Source organism: Ochotona princeps, chromosome 20 (assembly GCF_030435755.1).
Source record: "Ochotona princeps isolate mOchPri1 chromosome 20, mOchPri1.hap1, whole genome shotgun sequence".
Taxonomy (NCBI): domain Eukaryota; kingdom Metazoa; phylum Chordata; class Mammalia; order Lagomorpha; family Ochotonidae; genus Ochotona; species Ochotona princeps.
In genome coordinates, this window is record NC_080851.1 from 24533326 (window position 1) to 24558122 (window position 24797).

General features: G+C 51.0%; 1 protein-coding gene across 1 annotated transcript in view; it reads right to left on the reverse strand.

The window, feature by feature from the left end:
* The window catches only part of MINDY4 (MINDY lysine 48 deubiquitinase 4), an 89239-nt gene extending 65283 nt beyond the window's left edge, over nucleotides 1-23956 (reverse strand). The window contains exons 1-5 of the mRNA XM_004582397.4: nucleotides 23800-23956; nucleotides 18868-18987; nucleotides 15667-15902; nucleotides 13833-14076; nucleotides 11457-11872 (exon numbers count right to left, since the gene is read on the reverse strand). Coding sequence (XP_004582454.2) covers nucleotides 11457-11872; nucleotides 13833-14076; nucleotides 15667-15902; nucleotides 18868-18987; nucleotides 23800-23862 — 1079 coding nt within the window. The 5' untranslated portion in view covers nucleotides 23863-23956. The remainder of the gene's footprint in view (nucleotides 1-11456; nucleotides 11873-13832; nucleotides 14077-15666; nucleotides 15903-18867; nucleotides 18988-23799) is intronic.
* Nucleotides 23957-24797: the final 841 nt, after the last annotated feature.

The following is a 24797-nucleotide window of genomic DNA, read 5'->3' on the forward strand; positions in this document are numbered from 1 at the left end:
ACGTTTCCTATGGCTCCCAAGCTGCCACCTTCTGTCTCTCCCCTCGCCACAGATGGAACTGGACTCTCCAGTCCTCCTCCTGCTCTGACCACTCCCTTTCCTTATCTCATACCTGGGTCACAGGGTGCTGGATTCTGCCCTTGGCACCCGTATCAGTCACTTGGAGCTGTGTGCACCCACCACTCCAAGGACTTCATGTCATAGGCTCTTGCCAGCACCACCCCCATGCTCCTCTTCCGACTTCTCCATGCACAATGCCCAGCACCTGTGCTCCTGCCCCTCTTCTGGCTGTGGCAGCAGAAGCACCACTGTATGCACCCAAACTCCCCATCTTCTCCCAGTCCAGAAAGTGTCCACTCTTCTGGGTCCCCATCCCTGTTAACTGCATGTCTGCCCCCGGTCCTCCTCACATCCTGTCATTTCTCCTCCACAGATCCCCGGGGCCTTAACACCTCTGGTACAGCCAGGTCAGAGCCCACTCACCTGCAAGGCCAGGACCCTCACTCAGCCCTGCCATAGGGAAGCTTGGTTCAATCTGATTAAACAACCACCACACCTGAAGATGCATGAGGCCTTTCCATGTTTCTCTTAGTACACCTGCCCAGCCCCCAGGGACCCTCTCCTGGCCTACAAGCATTCCTACATCAGGGCTGCAGCAGCCTGCCTTCCTTTGTCTCCAGCCACATTTGGGATTATTTCACTCCCTGAATTAGCAGACTGACCTCCCAAGTCCTTCTCCTTGCTAATGCCAATTCCTGAACTGCCCATCTTCCCCAGACAGTGGCTGGGGACACTTGTTAGGACTAAGGTACCTCCAGTCAGTTTGCTTGTATGAATTCAAATGGGTTCTTCATACCGTGCCTCAATTTTCTTACTTGTTGAATGTATCTAATGCCTTTCTAGCATTGCTGTCAGGAGTAGGCCAGATGACAGAGCTAAAGCTCTTTGCAAGAGAAGCTCTCAGAGCGTGAGCTTTCAGCTGAACTGATTCTGAGGCAAATCAGATTCACTCTCTAGGGAAATGAGCCACGTTCCCTTTCTCTCTCTCTCTTCCACCCTCTCTCACTTCCTCCTCCTATGGCATGTATCTACATGGATGTTTCAGCCAGGCTCGTGGGGGCAGAGACCTCATCTTCAGCATCTCTGTCCCCAACACCATTTGAACAAGCAAGAGGCACAAGCTTTGTTGAACTGAACAAAACCAAACACCATGTATTTAGATTGAGATCAAAAACTGTTTACCCGGTCAGGAAAAGGCCTCACTTGTGAGGGACTCCAGCCCGTGAAACTGGTCTCCACAGGAAATGAAAGAAATCCCGTGGCTTCAGTAACTTCTTGTGGAATGAACAGAGAAAACAAAGTAGAATTTTCTGGAATGAGGCACACACACGGAATCCAGCTATACAGGAAGCCGTGTTGGCAGCTCATCTTTCTAATTTGAAAAAAAAATTCTGCCCCAAATACCCAACAGGCCTCAGCATCAAAGTCCATCTTCCCCCCCCACCCCATTCCCCTCCCCGTTCTGAGAGTGAGTCATGACACACTCCTATCCCTGGCCACCACTTGGGAAAACCTGCCAAGAAGTCCCGAGGGGATGTGTCCACTCCAGCACAATGGAACGGGATTTGTCCGGGGCAAGACTCCAGTTCTCACTACCCCAGGCCCAAGGCACCCAACCTACTGGCTAGACTCAGCGTAGGAACTTCCATTCCTGCCCTGTTGGAAGTGCCTGTCATCCCAATGAAGTTTTGAAAATACAGCAGGACCCCACAGAGGCCCCACGGGGAAGGGCTGCAGAACAGCGGGAGAGCCCCCTCGGTGTGTGAAGCAACATCTCAGATACCCCAGTCAACTTTTCCTAAAGGAATCCTGGCTTTGAAGGAAGTTAGAGACAGCTATGTGTTCCAGCAGGGCCCTAAGTCCTGTAACCAGTCCTCACAGGATCATTCAGACCTCACTTGGCCTCAGGACTCAGCTCAGCCCTCCTGATCTAGGAAACCCCTTCCCTTCCTTTACACATCCACAGTGATGGCAGCTCAAGGAATGCTGTCTTCCTGGCCATGGGACAGATAGTTCCTGCTGTTTCCAGGTGAATCTCTCCTGTTTGCTCTATCAACAATCCTGTGGTCTCCTTGAATGAGGGAAAAAAAAAACACTCCCTCAAGCAAACTTTCCACAGAACCTACAACTGGATTCCACTTTTACTTTCTGAAGGAGGCAGACAACTCGACTCCACACAGGCAGCTCATAGTACAAAGGAGGAAAGATGCCTGTCAATTCTCTCCAGTGTGGTATGGGTCATGACGAACGTGACGTGAGAGGGGATCATGGTCAAGTACAGGAATAAGGAGCAGATCAGGAAACGCTTCCTGAAAAAGGCAACAGGGTGTCAGCTCAGGCAAGTGGGTGGGAAGGTAGGCAGGTTGGTTAACTAGTTGGTTGGTTGCCTGGCTGCTCAGATGGATGGCTAGTTGGCTGAATGATTAGCTGGTTAAATAAATGTACAAACAAAAGAAAATGAGTAGGTGATGAATGCCAACAAGCAAACTAAATACAGAATTTGAACTGCTCCTGTTTTTCTAAAGTGTATTGGCTTAATTTTCATGACTCTGTCCCAGACAGATCAACATGATTTCCTGTTCCATTCACTTTGCCAAGTGCATTCCCTCATGTGCCCAACATTTACTGTTGTCAGGTCCATGGATCTAGCTGGAGGAAGAGAGAAATAAGGCTTCACTCTGGTCTTCAGGAATTTATGGCAGTAAAGATGAGCTACTCATTCCTTCCTTGACCTAGAGGGCTGCAGAAACTAGAGACGCAGCCAGACCGGGCTGGCCAGGCCGGAGCAATACAAGACAGTCAGGGAGGCTGTGGCATTGATGGCAAGGAGGCCTTCCTCCCGGATTCACACAGGTGCTTCCCCTGCAGTTCTCCCACCCTGAGAGCCACTGCCTCCTTTAAGTTCCCATCTGCCTCACCCTGCTGCTGGTCCCACTGACCTCTGTGTGGGCTTCTCTCTGGAGTTCTGGGAGCCACAGCCTGCTAGCTGCCTCACCAGGAAACAACACTTAGAAGTGAGGGGGGCAAAATAGTACGTGGAGTCTCCTTAGCACCACCCGGGCTCTCTCACAAACAACTCCCCAAAATTATGTCTGAGCCCAAATAGCTTCCTTCCACCTAACCACAGACATTTCCCCAGCACGTAACATCTTCCTGGCCTGCACAGCAGACCTCGGGATCTCAGGACAGGCTGGCAAGGGCACAGGAGGGATCCAAGGAGGGCCTTGGAGCTGTCACACTGCTCTCATGAATGGAGGAGACAGCTCACTCAACTTCCCAAGGAGAACTACAGTTACTCTCTCGCCTCCCTGGCTACATGTTTTTGATTCCCAAGAAAATCTGAGTCACAGGAAGTCTTTTCCTGGTAGAAGCATTAGACCCAAAACTTGGAAACCCTGAAACCTTCATTTCAGCCCCATTCCTGGAGGGTTCAGGGTGGTCTAGAATGTGCACCACATTTTTTTAAATTTGTGCTTTCTATAGAGAAGGTAGGATTTGGAGGAAGAGAGGGAGTGTTGTGCTATGAACTGGGGTGCACGTAAAGAATCCAAAATGCCAAAAGCTCGCAAGGTGGGAAGAAGAGCTGGCTAAGCACAGGGCATTTAGCAGCCAGACCCACCAGAGCCAAGAGGTCCTCAAGACAGGTTACAGAGGTAAGGGCTGGACTGGCCACAGGCTCCCCAGGCAGACTCTTGCCCGGCCGGGAGAGTAGCACACACAAAAAATCAGCTGGGTCTTGGATGTGTCTCAGCAGCAGACTTTGAACCTCGGAAGTCTGACACAAAGCCCAAACAATGCATAGAAAACAAATTAAAATGGACGTCCTCTCCCTGTCCCAGTCCAGACGGCACAGATACTGTCGGGCTCAGGCTGCACGGCTATGGAAATAGCCAATAAGCCACAAATGCCACATCCTGGGCTAAACTGCCGCCAAGCCCCAACCGACATCTCTGTGTGTGTGTTCATGGCCTTTGCTATGAGCCCAGGGCCCCCGGCAAAGACTGCAGTCCCCTGCCAGAATTGGCCTTCACTCATCTCTCTCCCCCTTGAATGCATCTGCAAGGCATAGAGGAGCCAAGTAAGCCTTGCCTTACTCAAGGACAGCAAAACATTGACACGGTGGTGAGAATTGATGGAGATCTGCTGCCACCTGCTGTCTGTTTTCCTACACAGCCAAAAATTCTCTCTGTGGCAGCAGAAGACAACTGACTACTGAGGCTGGATCCAGAATGCAGAACAGGGCAGGTTAGTCTGTGAACTGAAACCATAGCCACTCCCTGTCCAGCAATACAGGTACACCAGCCTTTGGCATGCAACTGCCTCCCCACACCCTAGGTGCACCTGTCCCCAGAAAGCACCCACCCCTGCTGCGAAGGCCAGTCCTTAGCACCCAGTCACTTGGGACCTCACCGTGGGCCTGGAGGCTGACTTGTCTCATCCTTCAGCATCCCTTACTGGTGTCTTGCAGGTCTGGGACACCCAGAGCAGCAGCAGCCATACCTCCCATCTGATTGCTAGAGCAGGATGTGGCCCAACACAAAGTCTGTGGTGGGTGACCGTGGCACTCCAGCACAGGGGTCACAGCATCGTGGTGGGGAAGGTGCTTCTGTGCCTGGAAATGGCTTTGTGCCAGGTGCCCTGCTGTGGTCTGCATCCTCATCCTGTGAGGCCTCCCCAGGGCAGCCTTCTAGCAGCAGGCTTTGCAGCTTGTTCACTGTTTTAGTAACACCCAGGGGCTGCGTGCATGAAGAAGGAGCCAAGAGGCAGATATAGAAGCCACTGGTGCCTGTTCAGATGCGCTGGTCTGAGCAGACCTGTGACAGTGTTGGAGGTTAAGGACTCTGCTATGCCCATTTCTAAAGAACTGTCCTTGGCCCATTTCAACTAGGAGGCTGTGCACTGCCCACCCCACCCTAGATGGGCAGACCCTGGGCAATCACTGCCACAGGGGTACAAACAGCCCACTTCTTTCCTTTCAGATAGAACCAATTCTGGCTCAATTTCAACCCCACATTCCCCAATAGAATCACAGAGAGACCCCACATCCTTGCTGAGCTTGCTCCCAGCTTTCTTCCTGCCCTCTTGTCCTGACAGCACGTCCCCAGTAGATTATACACACATGCATCTGTCAGGTGTAACTTCTAGAGCACAGGACCCCAAGCTGCTTGGGGGGGGGCATTGGTTCAAATAGATTTCTGGGTTCAGTCCCCAGAGCTCCACCAAGCTCCCAGGTGAAAAAGAAGCTTCTTCCGACCCAGGGACTACAGTCTGAGAGTGCTCTTGTTGGAAACCTGACCTTGACAGAGGAAATCGCCCAACTCACAGTAGGCAGAGTGGTAAGTGAGGTCAGGATTTCACCTGCCCAGCCAGCAGGTGCAGCAGGATGCCAGCCTCCAGCAACAGGTGCTCTCGAGGTCAGGGTGATGCTCCAGGCTGCCTCGCCCTGTGTCTTCTCACTACAAAGCTCCAGGAAGCCAGGCCAGGAGAGACTGCAAAGGTGTAGGACCCTGAAGAGCTCAGCTCTTCTGCAAGATGGTCTCACAAAAGCCAGCAGCTCAAGAGACTGAATAGAATGACTAGATCAGGGCAAGTCTCAAGTTTGGTGTGGCCATGGCCAACAGCATCTGTGGAAGGTGAAGCGGGAAAGAGGAACAAGCTGGATAGAAACACGAAGGCCCACAGAAGGTTACAGGACTGAGCAAGGAAAACTTAACGTGCAGGCCCAGGAGAACCACCAGGTGGACATGCTTTTGCTGTCATCAGCAAAGAGCTGAAAGTGAACCCATCAACAGGCTCTTATGACAGCCCTGCTTTGAGAGATGGCCCCTCAACAATAGCCCAAGATCCCAAGAGCAGGAAGAGGACCGTCCTGTCACAGCTACAGTCACAGGGCCTGAGCCCAGCTCCTGCTCACCATTGTGGACTCCATACACTAGGTTCCCAAGCCTCAGGCTGTAAGGAGTCCAGCCAATCGAGAAACACCACCCGGCTGACAGAAAGCAGAGAGCCACACCAGACACCTGAACAGTGGCCTTGTGACCGTGGACTCTCCAACTGCTCCTCATTTCCAGAGAAAGCACCCCCCATTTGGGTCAGCCAAAACCACCGGATCCATCCTTGCCTCTTCTCTTTCTCTAATACAGCACAGCCAATCTGCGGGCACAGATCACTAACACACATGAATATACACACACTGAGCCCTCCTCGCCCACAAAGTTCCATCTGTTTGTATTCAACTAACCTCAGACAGAAAACATTCAGAAAACACACACACACACACACACACACACACACCCCTGTGCTGGACAAGACCTGACCTGCTTTCCTTGTCATCAGTCCCTAAACAATACATACACCAGCTACATACATTATATATGCAGCTAATCTAGAAAAAATTCTAAATGTATGGGATGATAGTCCATGCTATGGTGGTTCTGTGCCAATACCATCGTATTTTACCTGAAAGGTGTGGGCATCAGAGGACTGGAGCATCTGTAGGGTCCCAGTGCCAAGGTCTGCGAGCCCCCGGGGACGGTTACGTGGTGGATGCACCGCGTCCTTCTGTTCCATACATGCCAGCTTACATCTCAGCACCCTCACCACCCCTGCCCTGACTCATGCCCTCATCAGCTCTCTTCTAGACCATGGCAGTCACCTCCCAAGCCATCTCCCTGCTCCCACGCTTGACTCTGAGAGCCCCTTCTCGACATGGCAGTCACAGGGGTCCTTTGAAAGAACCCTGTCGGAACCCAGCATGCTACTACTCAACTTCCAAAGGCTCCCCAGCATCTGACAGAGATGCCAGCACTTCCAGAGGCTCCCAGGCTCCACCTGCCTCTCCCCTTCACACCTTTCCTCTCTCCCGCACCCACACCAGCCTCAGCCCCAGCACACACCCCACCACGGGGCCTGCTTTCTCTTACATCCCCTGTCTCCATACTGCTCTCTCCTCAAGCATGACCTTCACTGAAAGGCTTTCTTAGGCAGCCCCAGCCCCAGGGACACCCCCCCCCACACACACACACCATGGCATCATGTGTGTTTAAGGTGTTGTTGTTGTGAGCTGCCCAGTCCTGCCCAGGGCAAGGACTGGGCCTGCTCTATTCACACTGATCTCTGGTGGGTAAACTGAGTCTGGCAGGTAGCCAGCCATTACACAGCACAGAGCTTGCCAGCCATGTCAGCCACGGGTTCTCCTGGTTGTAAACAATACATTTTTCCTGGTATAAATAAATATTCCTATGTGACCACCTGCAAGGGCATAAGCTGTGGAGACAGGAAGAGAGGCCAGCAGTCAGCACGCTGCCAGCATGGCTGGCTCTGACACCTGACATGTATTCACTTGGCTAAGGGGTTGTTGGACAAACGAACTGAAAAAACCGATGTGCCTGTGGATGGAGAGTTTGCTCCTAACTGCTTCCCCTTAGGAACTCAGGGTTTGAAATGATATTTACCCTAAACCAAGGGTGCTATGACCTGGAATACAGGGTGGGGAGTGACTGCTGCTGGGACACACCCTCCCCACCCCACCCTGCCCGTGAGCTCAGGGAGGGCCACACACAGGGAGAACAAGCCGCAGGTGCCACGTGGAGAGGAACACGGAGTTACAAGAGGACTTGGCTACGCACATACGAGGTCAAGTGCCTTGCTTCCTTCTCTCTGCCCTTTGATCTCTGCTTATTCCCCTGCCAAAAGGCTTAGCAGTCAAGAGCCTTTCTTAGCCCTGATGTTCTATGGCAGGAAGAATTTAAAAAGACCCTAGCAGACCACTCTACTTTAAAAAAAAATTAGGGGGTGTGCACTTAGCTTAGCAGTTGAAGGTGTCTGCTAAGATGCTCACTGTTGATATCAGAATACCTGGTTTCAAGTCCTGCCTCTGGCTCCCAATTCCAGCTTCCATCCAATGCAGACCCTGGGAGACCCAGAAATAACTCTTGACTCCTGATTTCAATCTGATCCAGCCTCAAACAGCATGGCCATTTCTGGAGTAAACCAATAATGGAAGATCTTGCCCTGGCTCTCCTTGTGCGTGTAACTCTGTCTTTCAAATAAATATTTTTTTTCTTTAAAAAAATCACCTAAATTAAACGTCAATTCCATGGGCTCAGCCCAATTTCAAGTTTGTATTCTAGAAAAATGTCCACTCCCCCCAAAGCAAAAAAAAAAAAAAATCCTTCCACACTCCTGAAATTAACAGCTAATCTGAGCTCACTGGATCCACCCTGCCAGGCCGCATAGACAGACACCTTCTACTTACTTAATCCTGCTGCCCTTGGGGACTCACAGCTGAGGGATTTCCTGTTTCCCTCCCTACATACCGCCGTGAGAAACAGAGAGAGAGAGAGAGAGAGAGAGAATGGCCAAAGCTGGAAGATGGCTGGGATTTATAATGTCACTAACAGCTGGGACTTTGTAGTAGACAAAATAATGCCTTCTCTAGTCCTGACCTAATCCCAGAACACCTGGACCTTGTAGGTTACACGGCAAAGATCAATTTAAGGCTGCAGACAGAACTAACAGCAGCCAATCAGCTGACTGTGAGATGGATTGCATAGCCTGGATCTGAGGTGGGAGAAAATCCAAAGTCATCCCCGGAATCCGTATAGATGCATGGGGGTGGGGTGGGGGGCAGAAATGAAGGATGCTGGTAATGCTGCTGGGAGGAGGATGGAGAAAGGGCCCAAAGGTCAAGAAATGAAGGTGGATTGTCTCCTGTACCTCCAGCAGACATGCAGGCCTGCCCACACCTGGATTTTGGCCCAGCAGCACCCATTTCAGACCTCTGAGCTCAAGAACTGCGAGATGAACCTCCTATGTGGTTTCTAAGATACCAAGTGAGTGGTACCCCATTACAGTAGCGAGGGTATACTAATACACCCCCAAGTGGGCCTTTCCCATCCCTCATACCAACTAATGGTCTGTGGGGCCCTCCTCTCTGGGCCCCAACACTCATCCGCACCACAGGCCCTCAGTTCCAAGGCGCCACGAGGATCCCAAGCCCGTGGCTCCAGTCCACTTGGAAGGGGCAGCTATCCGCTCTGCAGCCCTGGCGCTCGGCAGCTGCTTCTGCAACCACCACGGCAGGTTGAATTCCCAAGGGAGGATGACAACGCTTCTCCATGTCGTGACCACAGTCACACTCACATTTCTGGAGGAGAACTGGGCAAAACACAAGTGGCTGGAGCTCCTGCAGCCCAGGCCCACTGGTGGAGAACACAGCTGGAAGCTGCATTCCTTGCCACCAGCTGCCCAGCACATGTGCTGAGCTAGTCTGTACGTAATGAGCCTTAGCGGAGCCCTGGTGGCCACACACACAGGCCCAGGGCTCGCACTGAGGGACAGTCACAAGGGACACATCCCCAGAGAGAGCTGTGAGCAACATAAGGGAGTCACCTCCAAACGATCAGCCTTCACACACATGGGGCCAGAAAGCTTACAACACATCACTGGGAAGACATGGTCATGAAGAACTGCCCCTCCCCTGCACCTTGAGACCTGCTCCTTAGGCTGCTCAGGGGTCTACTGTGGGCCACACATGTGGTGACAGCACGATCTCTAAGTGTGCAGAGGAAGGCCTCCTGCCTGTGACATAGCATGACAGAGAAAGATAAGGACGTGCTGTCTCCCACAGCAGGGTCAGAGTCCCCGGGGTACTGAGTGATGACAAAAACACCACAAGGGCAGCCCTGCCAAGCCTGTGACAGATGACAGATGCCCCCTCCCCAATGGCCACATCTCCTACAAGGGGAGCCAGGGCACAGATTTTTCCAAACACCCCTTTTAAAATCAGAAGACACAGAAGAGAAACAAACAAACAAACAAAAAAAAAAAACAGACATAGCAAAATGTCACTTTGGTTCCCAGGGCTGGATCTTAGAAGTTGGAGCTGGAAGGCTGGGACTGCACAGTTGTCCCCTGATGGCCCAGCAGGCCACCCCAGCACGTTGCACTTGTTCTCACCACCCATAAACCGGAGTGTGACTCCCACGGCTGTCCCTGAGCCCTGTGCACAGAAAAGGCCCCAAACCACCCCAAGTCCTCCAGGGTCCTTGGGGAAGGACAGAGCTGCATGCAGCCAGCTTGGACATCACCTCCTTGTGCTTTCTTATATATGAACAGACTAGCAATAAACTATAGATTAAAAAGGAAAATCAGAAAATACTTTCAAATTAGTCAATACATGTCTAAACAGCCCATAGTTCAAGGAAGAAATTACAGTAGAAACTATGAATTATTTTAACTAAACTATAAGAATGTGTAATATATTAACTTGGAGGATAAAGACAAAGCGTTATTTAAAGGGAAATTTGCAGACTTAGGAGAAGAAGGCAAACAATTTGTTATTTAAGATCCATTATCAGTGAACTAGAAAATAATAATAGAATAAACTCAAGAAATAATAAACATAAGAGCAGAAATCAGTGGACTAGAAAACAGACATATAAAAGGCAAAAGTTTGTTCTTTGAAGATATTATATAATTATAATACTTAATTGATAAACTCTAAGCTAGATTAGTTGAGATGATCCAAAATCACCAATATCTGGAAAGAAACAGCACTGTTCTTAATGTTCAAATGTTGATTTAAAAAAAAAAAAGATGTAATACCAAGAAATTTAAGCTATAGATAAAATTATGCAATTCCTCAAAAAAGTTTGCCAATACCAACAAAACAAAAAACTTTCAGTTCAATGTTCAGAATCCTTCTCCAGGAATTCTTCCAAGATAAAGCAGAAGAATACCAACGTTACATTAACTACTCAAGAAAACAGAAGAGGGACCATTTCCAGCATGACCTACATGTTGTTACCAGTCAGGCTATTCCAAGAGTGGAATTCTGCCAGCTGGCTTTCCTCACGAATGTATACCCAAAAAACCCTGCAGCAAATACTCATCAGCCAAAACCACCAATAGAGTGAGAGATGACGTACAGCCTCATGGAGTGAGGCTTACTCCAGGATTGTACAATTGGAAAACTCAATCAATGCTGGAATCATCCAGCCTACAGTGAAAAGGATAAATCTAAGAAAGTGATGGTGAGGGGCGGATAAAACAGAACCATCTGGAAGGGGCTTCTGGGAGTGGATTCATCATTGAGCCTCTGGCCTCCCCCAGCAAACATCATCCCTACGTCAGCCAGGCCTGGTGGCTTGGGGCCCTTGCTGAAACCCTGCATTGGGAACAACCAGCCAGGGCCAAGGAGACCTGCTCTGTAGTTTCTGGGCTGCGGCTTGTTTTCTGGGCCGAGTTTTCCTCCCAGGTGACCAGAATCAACCCTGCCTTACCTACTTCTCAACCTCATCACCACAAAAGGCCAGGGAGCCAAAGACAATCCTGTGGGAGCCGTAGGAACAAGGACAACACATGAGGGGGGCGCCGAAGCATGTCACGCTCACCTGAGAGATGGGGGCTGGCCGCCCTGGCGCCTGAATGCTCTCTCCAGCCTCTCCTGGCTCATCCTGGAATTCCCACCAGGCAGGGAGAACTTGAAGGGCGTCCTGTCCGCATCTGGGCTGCTGTCTGTTGTGAGTCTGTCCTCTGGGAGCTCTTTGGATCTGGCTCTCTCCGGTGGGGGCAGCCCTCTGCTGGGCAGGTGAGAAGGGCTGCTGACAGGAGTTTTGTGCCTTTCTGTGCTCTGGTCTCTGAGCAGACCCAGGGGGCTCCTGGAGGCAGAACCACTGCCCAAAGCCAGGACCTCCTGTGGTGCTGGACAGGTGGAGGGCTCAGGCACCTTCCCAGTCTCCTCCTCTTGGGAGTGGGTCATGCTGCCTGTGGCTGGGGACCGCCTCAGAGAGCGCCTGCGGAAAGAATCCTGAAAGGGACAAGGACAAAAAAAAAAACACCAAGTGGTTGGCTTATGCACTGTGCTTCTTTTCTAAAATAAAATTAAATAAAAAAATCAAATTCTCAAATCTGTCTGGCCCAAAGGTTTGGAATGAAGGATGTGGCAAGGATGAAATGGGATGAATATGAGACCAGGTACATCACAGCATTTAGCAAATGTTGGCTGTTCCTGTACCTATTTGGCCCTGCACTCTCTTACATGTGGTCTTAACCCCCTCCTGATGATGGATCAGGAATGGCAGAGCCTATGCATCACTCGTCTCTGCTGTCCACAGAGCTGCCAGCTCAGCAGCCTACCCACAGACAGCCCCTCAGGTGCTGCTTAGCTTACAAGAGCCAACTGCAATGTCCTCTCTTGCCATCAATGACAGCCCAATGAGATGGATACTCCTGCTGTGACTAGACACTGGTGAGGCAGTCAGGTCAGAGAGACAAAAATAGATCCACTGGACTTCTCCTGGATTTGCGGACCTCTCAGCGTTTCCAGAATAATCCAGGGCCCGGCGGAAAGGCCTGAGCTGGAAGAAGCAAAGCTAATTTTGAGTATTCTGACCTCAAGGAAATGACTAGACACCATAAACCTGCTTCGAAAGCCGGGCAGGGTATCCCTGCTGCACAGTGGGAAGAAGACGTGAGTCATCCTTCCCATGGAGTTTCAAACTTTCGGCCCCTGGGGGAGCCCCACCTCTTACATCAGCTTTTCCAAACACAGCTGATCTAACACCCACGGGTGCTGTCAAAGCACAAAACACCTTCCAGAAAACTCCGGGAAATGCTGTAAATACCCATCCTTCATGGGATTCATCTCCACCTGGGGAAGAACAGTTCCCTAAAGGAGAAGCTCACAGCAACACCTGGCAGTCAGGTGGTCCCAGCCAGCTCCATCAGACCAGTTAGGAGGAGCCTTGACTACTCAAACTGGAGTAGAACGCTGTGGTAGATAGGACTGTGGTGTTCATGTGTTCACTGGTCCTCAAGGCGTAGCCTGCTCACCCTTGTGGAGAATGCAAATGTGTCTCATGCTAGTACCATGACACAATCTGCCTTTTCCTTCACGTTGATTCTGCTCGCAAGGTCCAGGCAGTGGCACCAAACTGACTAGTACAGCACTCTTCAAGCACTTGTCATAAAAAAATCAAACTTCACAGAATACTAGCCTCACACAAGAATGTCCAGATTGCCATAGAGACCATCAGTTTCACTCAGCACAGTGGCCATCTTCTCTTCAACGGTCTGTGTGCTGAGACTCAAAGTCTCTATGCTCACTCTGCTGAGTGCGTGTATGGGGGGGAGGCGGAAGGTGCTAACCACTTGTAACCACAAATGGTTTTAACCTTAAACAATGGTTATTCAGACCTGGGTGTTTAGCAGGCATTTTAGCCTGTCATTTCAAGGAAATTAAGTAGTGTTTTACTGTCAATGATAAAATGCAAGTTGTCAGGTAAAAAACAGAATTTTGGAAAACTTATATCTGCCTCTGTGACCTTGAGAGTTTCATGATTCATCAAAACTTGAGTACTGGGCGCCAGAGTCAACCATGTGATTTTTTTTTTTTTTTTTTAGTGTGGATTTCTGGAAAATAAATTTTGTCTCCATTTAGAAAGCGGGCTATGCTACTGCAATAATACAGAGGAAAATAGCGAAGCTTCTGTGAGGATCAGCAGGTGGGCTCCCACTCAGCAAGGGAATATGAGCCAGAGCATGCAGCTCATCGACAGAGGGTGAGGTGAGCTCAGGGAAGGAGACAGGGCCTGCTCGGGGACTCACAGGTCCTTCGTGGTACTACCAGAGAGAAAACAGAGGCAAGGATCCTTCCCATTCCCACGCATAGATGCCCTTCCTGGGGCCGGCCCATGGGGTCTCCTAAACATACCCAGGTAGCATCGGAAGCCTGATCCTCACAGCAACACAAAGAGCAAGGTTCCCACCTGTGGGGAGCTGGCCGTGGGTCCAGCCATCATGCCTCGCACAATGAGGCCCGCCTTGGGCCTGCTCTTCTCTCCTGCCTTCTTCACATCCACAGTGGGCTCTGGGTGCTGTTTTTCCGTCTTCTCCCATGCAGAAGACAAAGGCAGGCTATCACCCATGACTGTGTGCAGGGGCTTACTTTTGTGTGGTGGCCTTTTAGGTGACACAGAATTACCAAGCACATCCCCATCAGGATTGTCATGTCTGTTAAAAAAAAAAAAAAGATAATAGAGAGTAGCATTCCAGGAAGTGAAAACACATTGTAGTATGCACCTCTACTCCTGAATAAAAGATGGACTCCCAGTGTCAAGATATTCTTAGGTAGCAAAATGATGGACTTGATGACTGTTGCTGACGGGCTATACTACTGCAATAATACAGAGGAAAATAGTGAAGTGGGGGCAGTGAGCAAGATGGAAGGGAAATCCCTGAACCTATGGAACTCTATCATCACAAACAAAAATAGAAAGAAAGAAAGAAAGAAAGAAAGAAAGAAAGAAAGAAAGAAAGAAAGAAAGAAAAGAAAAGAAAAGAAAAGAAAAGAAAAAAGAAAAGAAAAGAAAAGAAAAGAAAAGAAAAGAAAAGAAAAGAAAAGAAAAGAAAAGAAAAGAAAAGATACACATCCCAGAAGGGACCAGTGGTAACAGACTCCACCTTCAACAGCCACTCAGAGCAAACCGACTTGTACCCATGTGATGAGTCCTAACTAGCCAGGACTTGACCATGAAAGGTATGAAGAGAACATGCTTTGGTGTTCAGACAAGTTCAACTTCCAAACAAGACCACTGGGCAGCAAACAAAAGCAGAGATGATGATCCGTACTGGGATCCCTCAGACCTTACTGCTAACAAGCTTTCCCCAGAGTCAGCGTCATGGGGATCCCAGCCTAATTACTTACTATACAACACTTGAGGAGTAAGGAGAGACTCTCCCACCTGCTGGTTAACTCCCAAATGCCCACACCAAATGCTGGGCCAGGGCTGAAGCCAGAAGCTGGGAAATCAACCTATGTCTCCCATGTGGATGACTGGGACCCAGGTACCCGAGCCATCATCTGTTGCCTCCAAGCGAGTGCACTAGCAGAAAGTTGGAATGGAGGAAGACACTGGACACTCTGATTTGGGGCATGGGCATCCCTAGCAATGGCTTAACCGCTGTGCCAAATGCCTGCCCCCAAATGTTTCAGATGTCCACATGCTTTGGCAGCAGATGCCCATGCTCTGAGCCTGGACAACCTTGGGAGAGGACATGCTGTCCCACAGAGCTGGAAGGACAGTCATTTCCCACCATTTTCCAAGGCGACGCATGATGAACATTTATCATGAGGTAACCTCAAGAAAAGCAGATTGCCCTCCAGGATGTCGGCTGGGGCGAGGCACAAAATCTAAGGCTCCCCAAGAAGACTTAATCCTCTTCAAGATAGAGTTCCAACCTTCTACCTGCGTTACAGAATGGACATGATAGACTTGTTCATCCTCACCATCGCATGAGCAAATTCCTTCAAAGCATGTGTCAGACAGACAGACATGCACATATACAGGAGGTTTTCAAAAAGTTCATGGAAAACGTACATCATGAATAAATGATGCATGGATGCCAAAGGTTTTGCACCAAAATAAACTCATCTTTTAAATCATTTTCCCATGTCAACTGCCTGAAGCAGCCTCATGCATGCACATAACCTATTGGATATTTGCTTCTCTGGAAAACATGGACTGACAGTCATCAATTCCGAGGAATCTGTTACAACAGCCACAGGAAACTAAGACAGACAGCATACAGAGAAAGAGGTACCTGGCTTTGCTTGCTTCCGCCAGCGAGCTTCTCCAGCCCACATCCTCATCTGAAAGGTCATATATATTGACCAGCGTGGTCTCAGAGCATCTTGGTGGCAACTTGTTACTCTTCTTGGGAAGTGAGAGGGCAGGGATTGGAGTTGCTTGAGTTAAACTGTTGGCTGTATTTCCAGCGTAATCCAGAAAATATCTGGTGATAAGTTCAAGGTTTGTTTTCAGGGGATTTTCCTTTGCCTATCATTGGGAAGGAAAGCAACCATTACTTAAACGTGCAGATTCAGGGAAAACACGGGACAGCTGGGTATTCCCATTCTGTAGCACACAGCTGTGATCTTCTCATTCACACACGCTCTGAGCACACCAATGCTGGCTATCCATCACTCATGTTGGGTTTATGCTGGGTATGGATGTAAACATGAAGAACTGACAGTCAATGTGTAAACCAGGCAATCCATGAACAATTATAACCGAATGCAGTAGGAACACAGGCAGGTGCTGTGGTACCGTGGTTAAGTACTACTTGAGACATCCATATCCCATATCAGAGTGCCTTGGATACAGTCCCACTTCTGCGCTAATCCAACTTCCTGTGAATGTACCTGGGAAGGCAGATGATGACCAAGGGCCTGTGGGTTCCTGTCACCCACCTGGGAGACCCACGTGAAGCTCATGGCTCTTGACTTCAGCCCCAGCCCAGCCCAGCCCAGGCTGTTGTAGCCATTTGAGAAGTGAACCATGGATGGAAGATCTCTATCTCTCTATCTTCTGTGTATGTAAGTATATATATCTGCCCTCCAAACTTAAGACAAAAAGGAAAAGAAATAAGACAGTTTTAACAAATTCAATTTTGCATATGCCTAACAGGGAGGAATAAGTTACTGGAAATATTAACATTAAATTGCAGGCTTCGCCAGAATCAGGCTAGCTTTGTACTGAGTGAATGCCAAAGGGATGATGCAATAGGAAAACTGATAAGTACTTTATTTCTGGAAAATACAGACTTCCATTCATTGTAGAACAACTAATAACTGTGTAAATCTAACAATCAGGGTACTTAGTAAGCTCTAATAAAAATATCTTAAGGATCTTAACATAATAGTTACCTGAGGAGGACTATAGGATTGTGAGGAAATAAAAATAAACTGAATGGTAAAAAGATTCCTGGAATCTTGGGTAAAGTCACGTTTACATAAGAATTCCAGTATGCCAGAACATTGGGGTGAATGTTCTCTCTAATTGTTTCACTCTATACAAAATCTCTCTGGAAGGCAGAGCACCTGCTCCCACATGATGGCAGCCAAGGGAGGTGGACAGGAGGCCTCTGGCCTGGAGCATGGGCCTCCTCCTGCACACTTCAGCTCAGTGCACACGGAAGCCGGGGGTGCCCGAGTGACACCCTGGGACCCTGAGGACCATGCTTGGCCTATTTGCTGAGCCTCTGTACTGCTCTTCCCAGCCTGCCATGCCTCTTCCTTTTAATTTTCTTTGTTTTTACATATTTGAAAGGGAGTCCAAGAGACAGAATGAAATCTTCCCTCCACTAGCTCTTGTCTCAAATGACCACAGCAGCTAGGACTGGACCAACCAAAGCCAGTGGCCGGTGACTCAGTCTGGGTCTCCCATACGGGTGTCACCTGGGCTACACATGAGCAGGGAGCCATAGAGTCCAACCTCCAACCCACGCACTAAGAGGGGACGTGGCATCTTGACCATTGTATATGACGCCTGCCCCTGCCGTGGCCTTTCTCTCCTCAGAGAGGAACACACAAATTTCTGGTAACCTGGGGTGTCCCCGCAGGCTGGGTACCAGCAGCTGGTGATGGTTCATAGCTTTGGCTGCAGTTCCATCCTTTGCTCCATGGAAAGTATTCAGGCCCGAGATACTTCCTGGCTTATAACACTCATTTGGGCAATTTTCAAGCAGTCTGAAGGATCCTCAGGGTTGGAGGTGGGGGTTATCTCAGAAATAGCATTGGTCTCACCTTGACACCAATTCACTCTGCTAGGATTTCATTTGAAAAGAGAAATAGTTAAAACAAACTTGGCCTCAGCTCCAGCCACATCCCTCCTGGCAATGACAGCAAGGCTTTGAATAGTCCGTTGCCTCAGGCTCACAGCTCCCCCTAGTGGAGGCGGTGAGAAGTCCCCTTGGGTGGATGGCATAGAACCCTGAGGGGTTGGCTCTGCCCATCCCCACTTTTAACAGAATGACGCCCCTTCTTTGCTGGACATATTAGACTTCTGCCTGAACTGTCCTTTCTAAAATTACCATACATGGTGACCACCATGACTCTCAGACTAGGCCTAGTCACGAGACAGCATTCACTGGCAGGGTCCCCTTCCTCTCCAACCAACTTGAGGATTTGTCTTCGTGAGAGACGCAAGAGTCAGGTCAGAAGCATGGCTTCGTCCATTCACACACTGGTTGATACAGTTAATGCACTCACTGATTCCACAAAGAGACACTGACTCTCCACTGTGTCGTGGGTCAGCACGCAAAGGTGAGAATATTATAAGGAAAGAGACATCCTGCCTGGCCTGTTGCTGAGTTCAAGTTCATGGACAGGGAGGCAGAAACTAGTTAAACAAGGCTATGAATACCCTCAACAAACATGCTCAGTACAGAAACAGGGAAACCATGGGGTATCCTGATTGTCTCGGAGCACAGAACCCTCTCCCCATCCAGGAAGCCGGGGCTCCCATCCGCCTGGCCCAGCTGAACTCAATCCCCACTTCTGCCTGAATTACAAGTCATGGTGGACTTGAGAGCATAGTATTACTCAGACTGAAGAAGGAAAATACTGTTCAGGCAGGAGACGGAAAATATTAGCATAGCTGAATACTATAATCTTAAATCCTGTCACGCTAAAAATAGCCTTGAGTGGGGAGGAGGCAGCACAGGGCAGAGGGAAGCTGAGCACAGCTACAGGTCAGGTTCAAAAACAATGGCACACACACTACACCCATGGGCGGCACGGGCTGGGGGAGGCTGCAAAGCAGCCCCCGTACTTGAGATCTGCCAGCACTGGCTCGCTCTCTTGCTCTCTCTCGCTCGCTCTCTCTCTCTCTCCCCAACTTCAGGTGTGGTGATCAATTAAGACTTGCCCAGTCTCCTGTCCACAGTGGCAAGGCCCGTGAGTGGTCTGGCTTCGCCCAGCTTGGCGCCAGAGGTGCACACTGTACCTTCAAGGGCACACACCTTGTTCTCCTTGTAGAGGAATTCCAGATGCAGAACCTTGCGAAGATCATTCCTGCTGTTAATGCTGAGATCTGAGCGTGGCCGTTCCTGGTCCATGGTCACGCCGGTCTTCTTTAAGCCCTGCAGGGAGAGGGGAAGGTAACGCTGAATCACCCCGTTTTCCATTTTATATCAAAGCCTTCCCTTCTGTCATGCAGAAGATTCCAGAGGGTGCCTTAAAAATCATTCCCACACTGCAATCTTTGCCAAGCTACTCCGAGGACCACAAACTGACTATACAATTCATCGTCATACAGCCTACACAGTTGCCATCGCTTTCATAGCTGCGATTCTGACTCTCCTGAGAGCCCCATGGGTGAAGCTACAGGCTGGAGTTCTTAATCTCTGGTCTAGAAAAGGGGGAGAAAATGAAGTTACCAGTAACTGACCCACCCTGGGTCAGCTCAGGCACCCTGTAGTTGGCCCTGGATTGAGATTGCTTTTTAATAAACAAAAGATAAAAATATACACGGAAGGCCAGTATTCATTCCCTTTATCACTGAAACAGGAAATCCCAGAGACAGGGATGACCTGCCCAAGGCAGCACAGCCCAGTGGGGACTAGGGGTTCTGACCCGAGCTACACTCTGTGACTCCGCCCTGGGAAGTACTTGGGAAGCCTTTGCTGAGTGAGTCACCAGCAAAGTAGCTTTCCATCATTTGCACCTTCAATTCCCATAAGGCCAAGGTCTTTGTCATGGAACTGGAATGAGGTCATGCTCCCTCCTCCTCCAGGAGCCAAGCTCCTGCATTAGAAAATCAGCCCGTTCCCAGCTCTAGGTTGCATTGTACCTAAGCAAGTGTTATACTGCTGGGAAAAAAACAACTAATAGCTAGTGGGCATTCTGGGCCTGGTTAAAACCAAATTTGTGTTAACTACACCAATGTGCCAGCACAGTTGCCTCTTCTACTTTTCTTTTTAAGCTATTGTGAGGGGTGGGGAGGGCAGACACCTGCATGCCAGCAGACAGAGTCCCCAGGCTGGGATGGCACATTCCCAGAGGACCAGGCTTGGGGATCTGTGTGCTCATGGGCATGAGTGGCTGCAGACTGCTCAGGGAAGCAGGTCTGGAGATGTATGGGAGGGAGGACTGCTGAGGGAGAACATGACAGGTGAGGAGTGACTTCTCAGGGACTCCCACCAACCAGGCTACTGTATTTGCTAGTAAACAAGAGGGGTGAGACTCGGTGGTTCAAAGGAGGGAAACTAGAGGACCTTTCAGGGCGAAATCAGTATACTCACCCATGTAGGAGACCTCAACTGGGCTTGTTGGTATCAACCACCACCTACAGGTGTACACAAAAGCCATGGATGGGGGCCCTGCCTGGAAGAGCTCAACCATAGTATCCAACAGTAAATGTGGGGGCAGGGTTGAAACATGTGAGTCTCGGTCACATTAACCAGCACACAAGAGCACTGGGTCTGGGAGCAGATTCTGTGGGCAATCATGGGCTCACCCCTGTGGGACTGCCATACAGCTGGTTTGCTCAAGAACTCGAGATGGTGCCAGGCCAAGCAAGACCATGGAATCAACAACACTCATAGGTACTATGGTTGGGAACAGGTTAGGTTAGTCCAGGCTGTAGCATCTGCAGGCATATCCAATAATTGGGTATGGGGCAGGCCAAGCTGCAACATCCACCAGCACATACAAAGGCCAACAGTGGGGGGCAGATTGTACTGGCAAAGGCCTAACCACCGACTAGCATGCATGAGCTCTGGGTCTGGGAGCAGGCCTGATGAAAGAACTTGGGGAAATTCCCCTGGTAGGCTGTCACTCCTATTGGTGAGCACATGACTCAGGGCTGGGTGTTGTACAGGCCAGGCAGGGTTGCTTCACTTGTTGGCTGATGTGTGAGTTGGCTCTAGTGAGGCAGACCAGGCAAGGCTGGGCCAAACCATAGCATACTAGTATGGACAGGAGTCAGGATGGAGTGTGGACATGCCAGGATAGGCTAGGCTATCACATCTACCAGTTTGCATGAAAGCCAGAGATAAGGCAGGCAGGGCAGGGCTAGGCTACAGCACCCACCAGCAAGAGTTGGGACTCAGGGTGAGCCAGGACAGGCCAGGTTACAGCATCTGATGGCAAAGGCCAAGCCGGGTGATGGGTTATGCTAGGTCGGAACAACCACTGGCACATGCAATATCTGTGTCTGGGAGCAGGCCTGGTTGGGGAGTCAAGAGGATGCCCCAGCTGGGCTGTGGTTTCTACTGGTGAGCACAAGAGCCAGAATGAGGGTAGCAAACTGGGTTGAACATGGCTGCAGTATCCCTCAGCATGGGTGTGGACTGGATCTGGGATGTGCCAGACTGAGATAGGCTCCAGTATCCACTGGTGCTCACAAGAGCCAGAATGGGTATAGGACAGGCTGGGCTAGTTCTCTGCACCTGCTGAACCATGTGACAACTGGATCTGGGGGTGGGCTGCTTGGGCAAGGCTGCTGTAAAATCCTGGACAGGAGGTGGGCCAAGTCAGACTAGACCAATAACCCACCAGGATGCATGAGATATGTGACTAGGAGATGACCTGATAGAGGAGTTTGGGAACTCCTCTGTCAGGACACAGTTCCTGCACAGGTGAACAAGAACCAAGACTGGGAGCCTGACATGTTAGCCTAGTGGCTAAATCCTCACCTTGCATCTGCCTGGATCCCATATGGGCGCCAGTTCATGTCCTGGCTTTTCCACTTCCCATCCAGCTCCCTACTTGTGGCCTGGGTGGACAATGGAGGATGGCCCAAGGTCTTGGGGACCTGCATCCTCATGAAAGGACCAGAGGAAGCTCCTGGCTCCTGGCTTCAGAGCAGTTCAGTTCCAGCCGTTGCAGCCACTTGGGGAATAAGACAACGGATGGAAGATATTTCACTCTGTATCTCCTCTCTCCTTTCCAATAAAAAATAAATTTTCAATTAAAAAAAAAAAAAGAACACACAAGGCCAAGAGCAACCCAGACCAGGCCAACTTTTAGTACCTGCCAATATACATGTGGGTAAGGTCTGGGGGCGGACCAGGCAGGGCCAGTTCATAGCACCCATCAGCAGATGTAAGAACCAGGACGGGGTAGAGGACAGGCCAAGCTAGGCCACAACACCAACCAGTTCATGTTAGGGTCGGAGCTGGAACTATCCAGGCTGTGCTAGGTTGCAGTACCTGCCAGCATGAGTTGGAACTGGAGGTAGACCAGGCCAAGCCAGGCTGCAGCACCCACCAGTGAATGTCAGGGTGAGGCGGGCAATGCCAGACAGCGTCAGCACCCACCAGCTTATGTAAGACCCGGGGGGTGGGGTGGGCAAGTCTGGTAAGGGGCTGCAGGGGCTTCCGAACTGAATCACTGCTCCCAATGTTGAGCATGAGAGCTGGGACTGGGGACAGACCAGAATGGGCAGGTGTACAAAACCCACTGGCCTGCATGTTAACTGGGTTAGGGGGGAAGCCAAGCTGAGCTAAGTAGCCATATCCACTGGTGCATGCGTGAGCCAGAGTAAGTACGGGCTGGTTGGGCTTTGCCACAGCATCAACTAGAAGGTTCTGGAACTAGGGGCAAGTTCTATCAGGCTAGACTGTAGAACCACCTGGAAAGTCCAAGATCCAGGGCTGGGAATGAGCCTAGTAGGGAAATTGTGGGCACCCCTCTGATACACTGCAACTCCCACCAGTGACCATGAGAACATGGACCAGATAACTGTAACCACCAGTATGTGTGTGTAGGCTGATGTGAATGATGGACTGAGCCAGATCCCACTCTTGCTGGCACACAAAGGAGTCAGGTCTGAGGCCACCTCTAGTGCGGTTTCTTCAGGGATCCTCCAACTGGATCATTGGACAGGTACAGGCATGGACACGGCCCACTGGGAAAAGTGTGGTAAAGGGAGAGCAGGGTGATTCTATGGAGGGTGGAGAGGCACCAAGGCTGAGGGACTGTGCAAAGCTGGCAAGAGTGACACAGAGTGTGAAAGCAGGGGAGGTCGAGGAATGGACCCCAGGGAGCCACAAGGATGGATGAGCCAGCAATGAGAACAAGGGGGAGCCTGGGGATGGAGCTGTTGGGAAGGATACACAGCACCATGAATGACAGGCCTGGCTCGTGACCCTGCAGGGAGGATGAGTCAGGGTCACTGCAGGAGAGGAGCCAAGGGCTGGGGTGGCTGAGGCACCAAAAAGTCACCAATGGGCCCTGTCATCACCAAGGGAATTTCAGGAGCTTCCCAGGGGGCACAGGCCAGGCTGATGTGACTGGAGGGCAGAGGGTGAAAAAAGCCACGGTTTCTGGAGTGTAGGGGTCTGAGGCCCCATGTGGGAGGTGACAGGGACACCAACAAGCCAACCACAGATAAATCAGTTCCTCCCGCGGATCAATCGGAGCTCTCCAGAAGCAATGGGGACTTGGACATGTCAAACACCCTCCCAGGTCTACACGGTGGAACTTAGAAGTCAAAGCCAAGGGGACAGTCGCGATATCCATTGCTGGCCACGAAAACTTGTCCCACCCTGTGGGGTAAGTTCTCTTCCAGGAGGCTTGGAGCCGACAGGTCACGGAGGCCCGGCCTTGGGCCTGGCAGGCCGCAGGACATCAAAACCGGGAGGGCTCAGCCGGGTCCCCTACACAGCTCGGCCCCACATGGTCTCGCGGACACTGGTGGGGAGGGGAGGACACTGGCAGCGACATGCCTAGCGGAAGTGCAGGGCTGCGGGTGACAGGAAGGGCTCCTGGGAACTGTAGTTTCCTTTAGGCCGAGAAGGGGGCGCTCTGGCCGGGGGAAAACATCTGAGGGGACAGGCACGGGAAGGTCTCCTCTCTCAAGGAGCCTATTTCAGGCGCGTCCTCACGCTGCTCCGCAAAATGACGGTAAGCGTGTCCGGCTTTGTGGAAGACGCTGGGAGGGTACTTACCTTTCTGCTGAGGAACTCCCTGACCAGCGAGGCGGCCACCTCCTCCACGAAGAGGTTGTCCATGTTGCCGCCTCTGCCCACGAGACCCTTGCCGGTCCCCACACACACTCACTGGCGGTTGGGCCCAGTATGGCCGCGTTGCCATGGCAACCACGGCCTCAGAACGAACGGGCGGGAACTCCGCCCCTTCCCCGGGAGCCAGCGCGCCCTGGAGTCGGCGGCGGGAGGAAAGAGGAGGAGCGCGCTCCACCGCTGGAGGGATCCCACGTGTGAGCCGGGCTCCTGGATGAGTAAGAAGGCACTGTCGCTCTGAGTCCCCGGGGCCCGTCGCTGTTCCAACCCCAGTGTGCACTTCTTCAGATAGTAAATAACTGGAAGAATGCCTTCCTCCTTGTTCGTGGTGGACTAGAGTCACAGGTTTTCCCTCAGCGCCCCAGTCCTGTTGATCTCTGTGGACCTGGGATTCCTGGGGCAAGGAGACCCGGGGCTCTGCTCTCTGAGCCCTGACCTTTGAGGACAGCCTGCTGACACCCTGGAGGATGGCCAGGGGTCTAGCATCCAGAGCTTGCACAGGGTGGGGAGGCAGGGTGGGGAGGCAGGGTGGGCTGGCGTCCTTAGTCCTTCCAGCAGCTGTACAGCAGCCTACACTGTAGGCTGTATTCTTTCAAAACTGGACCCTGACCAGCAGGTCCTGGGTCGCTTGGACCTGGGTTCTTGAGCCCCGGTGGTGCGGGGTCCAGTGGGTCCTGGGTCACATGGCCTAGGGCCATTGGTCTGCCTGAGTGGTGGGTGCTGAACCCATGAGTCTCGGGTGGGGGGCCCAGCTTGGCCCTGGGTCTCCTGGCCCAGGTCCTAGAGCCCACCTACATAATGGATGTCGGGTCTGTGAAACCAGGGTCAGAGGATCCAGTGAGGCCTGTGTCTCCTGGTCCAGGTCCTTGGGCCTGCCTGTGCGGTGAGTGCTGGATCCATGAGCCCGAGAGGTAGGGGACCTGGAG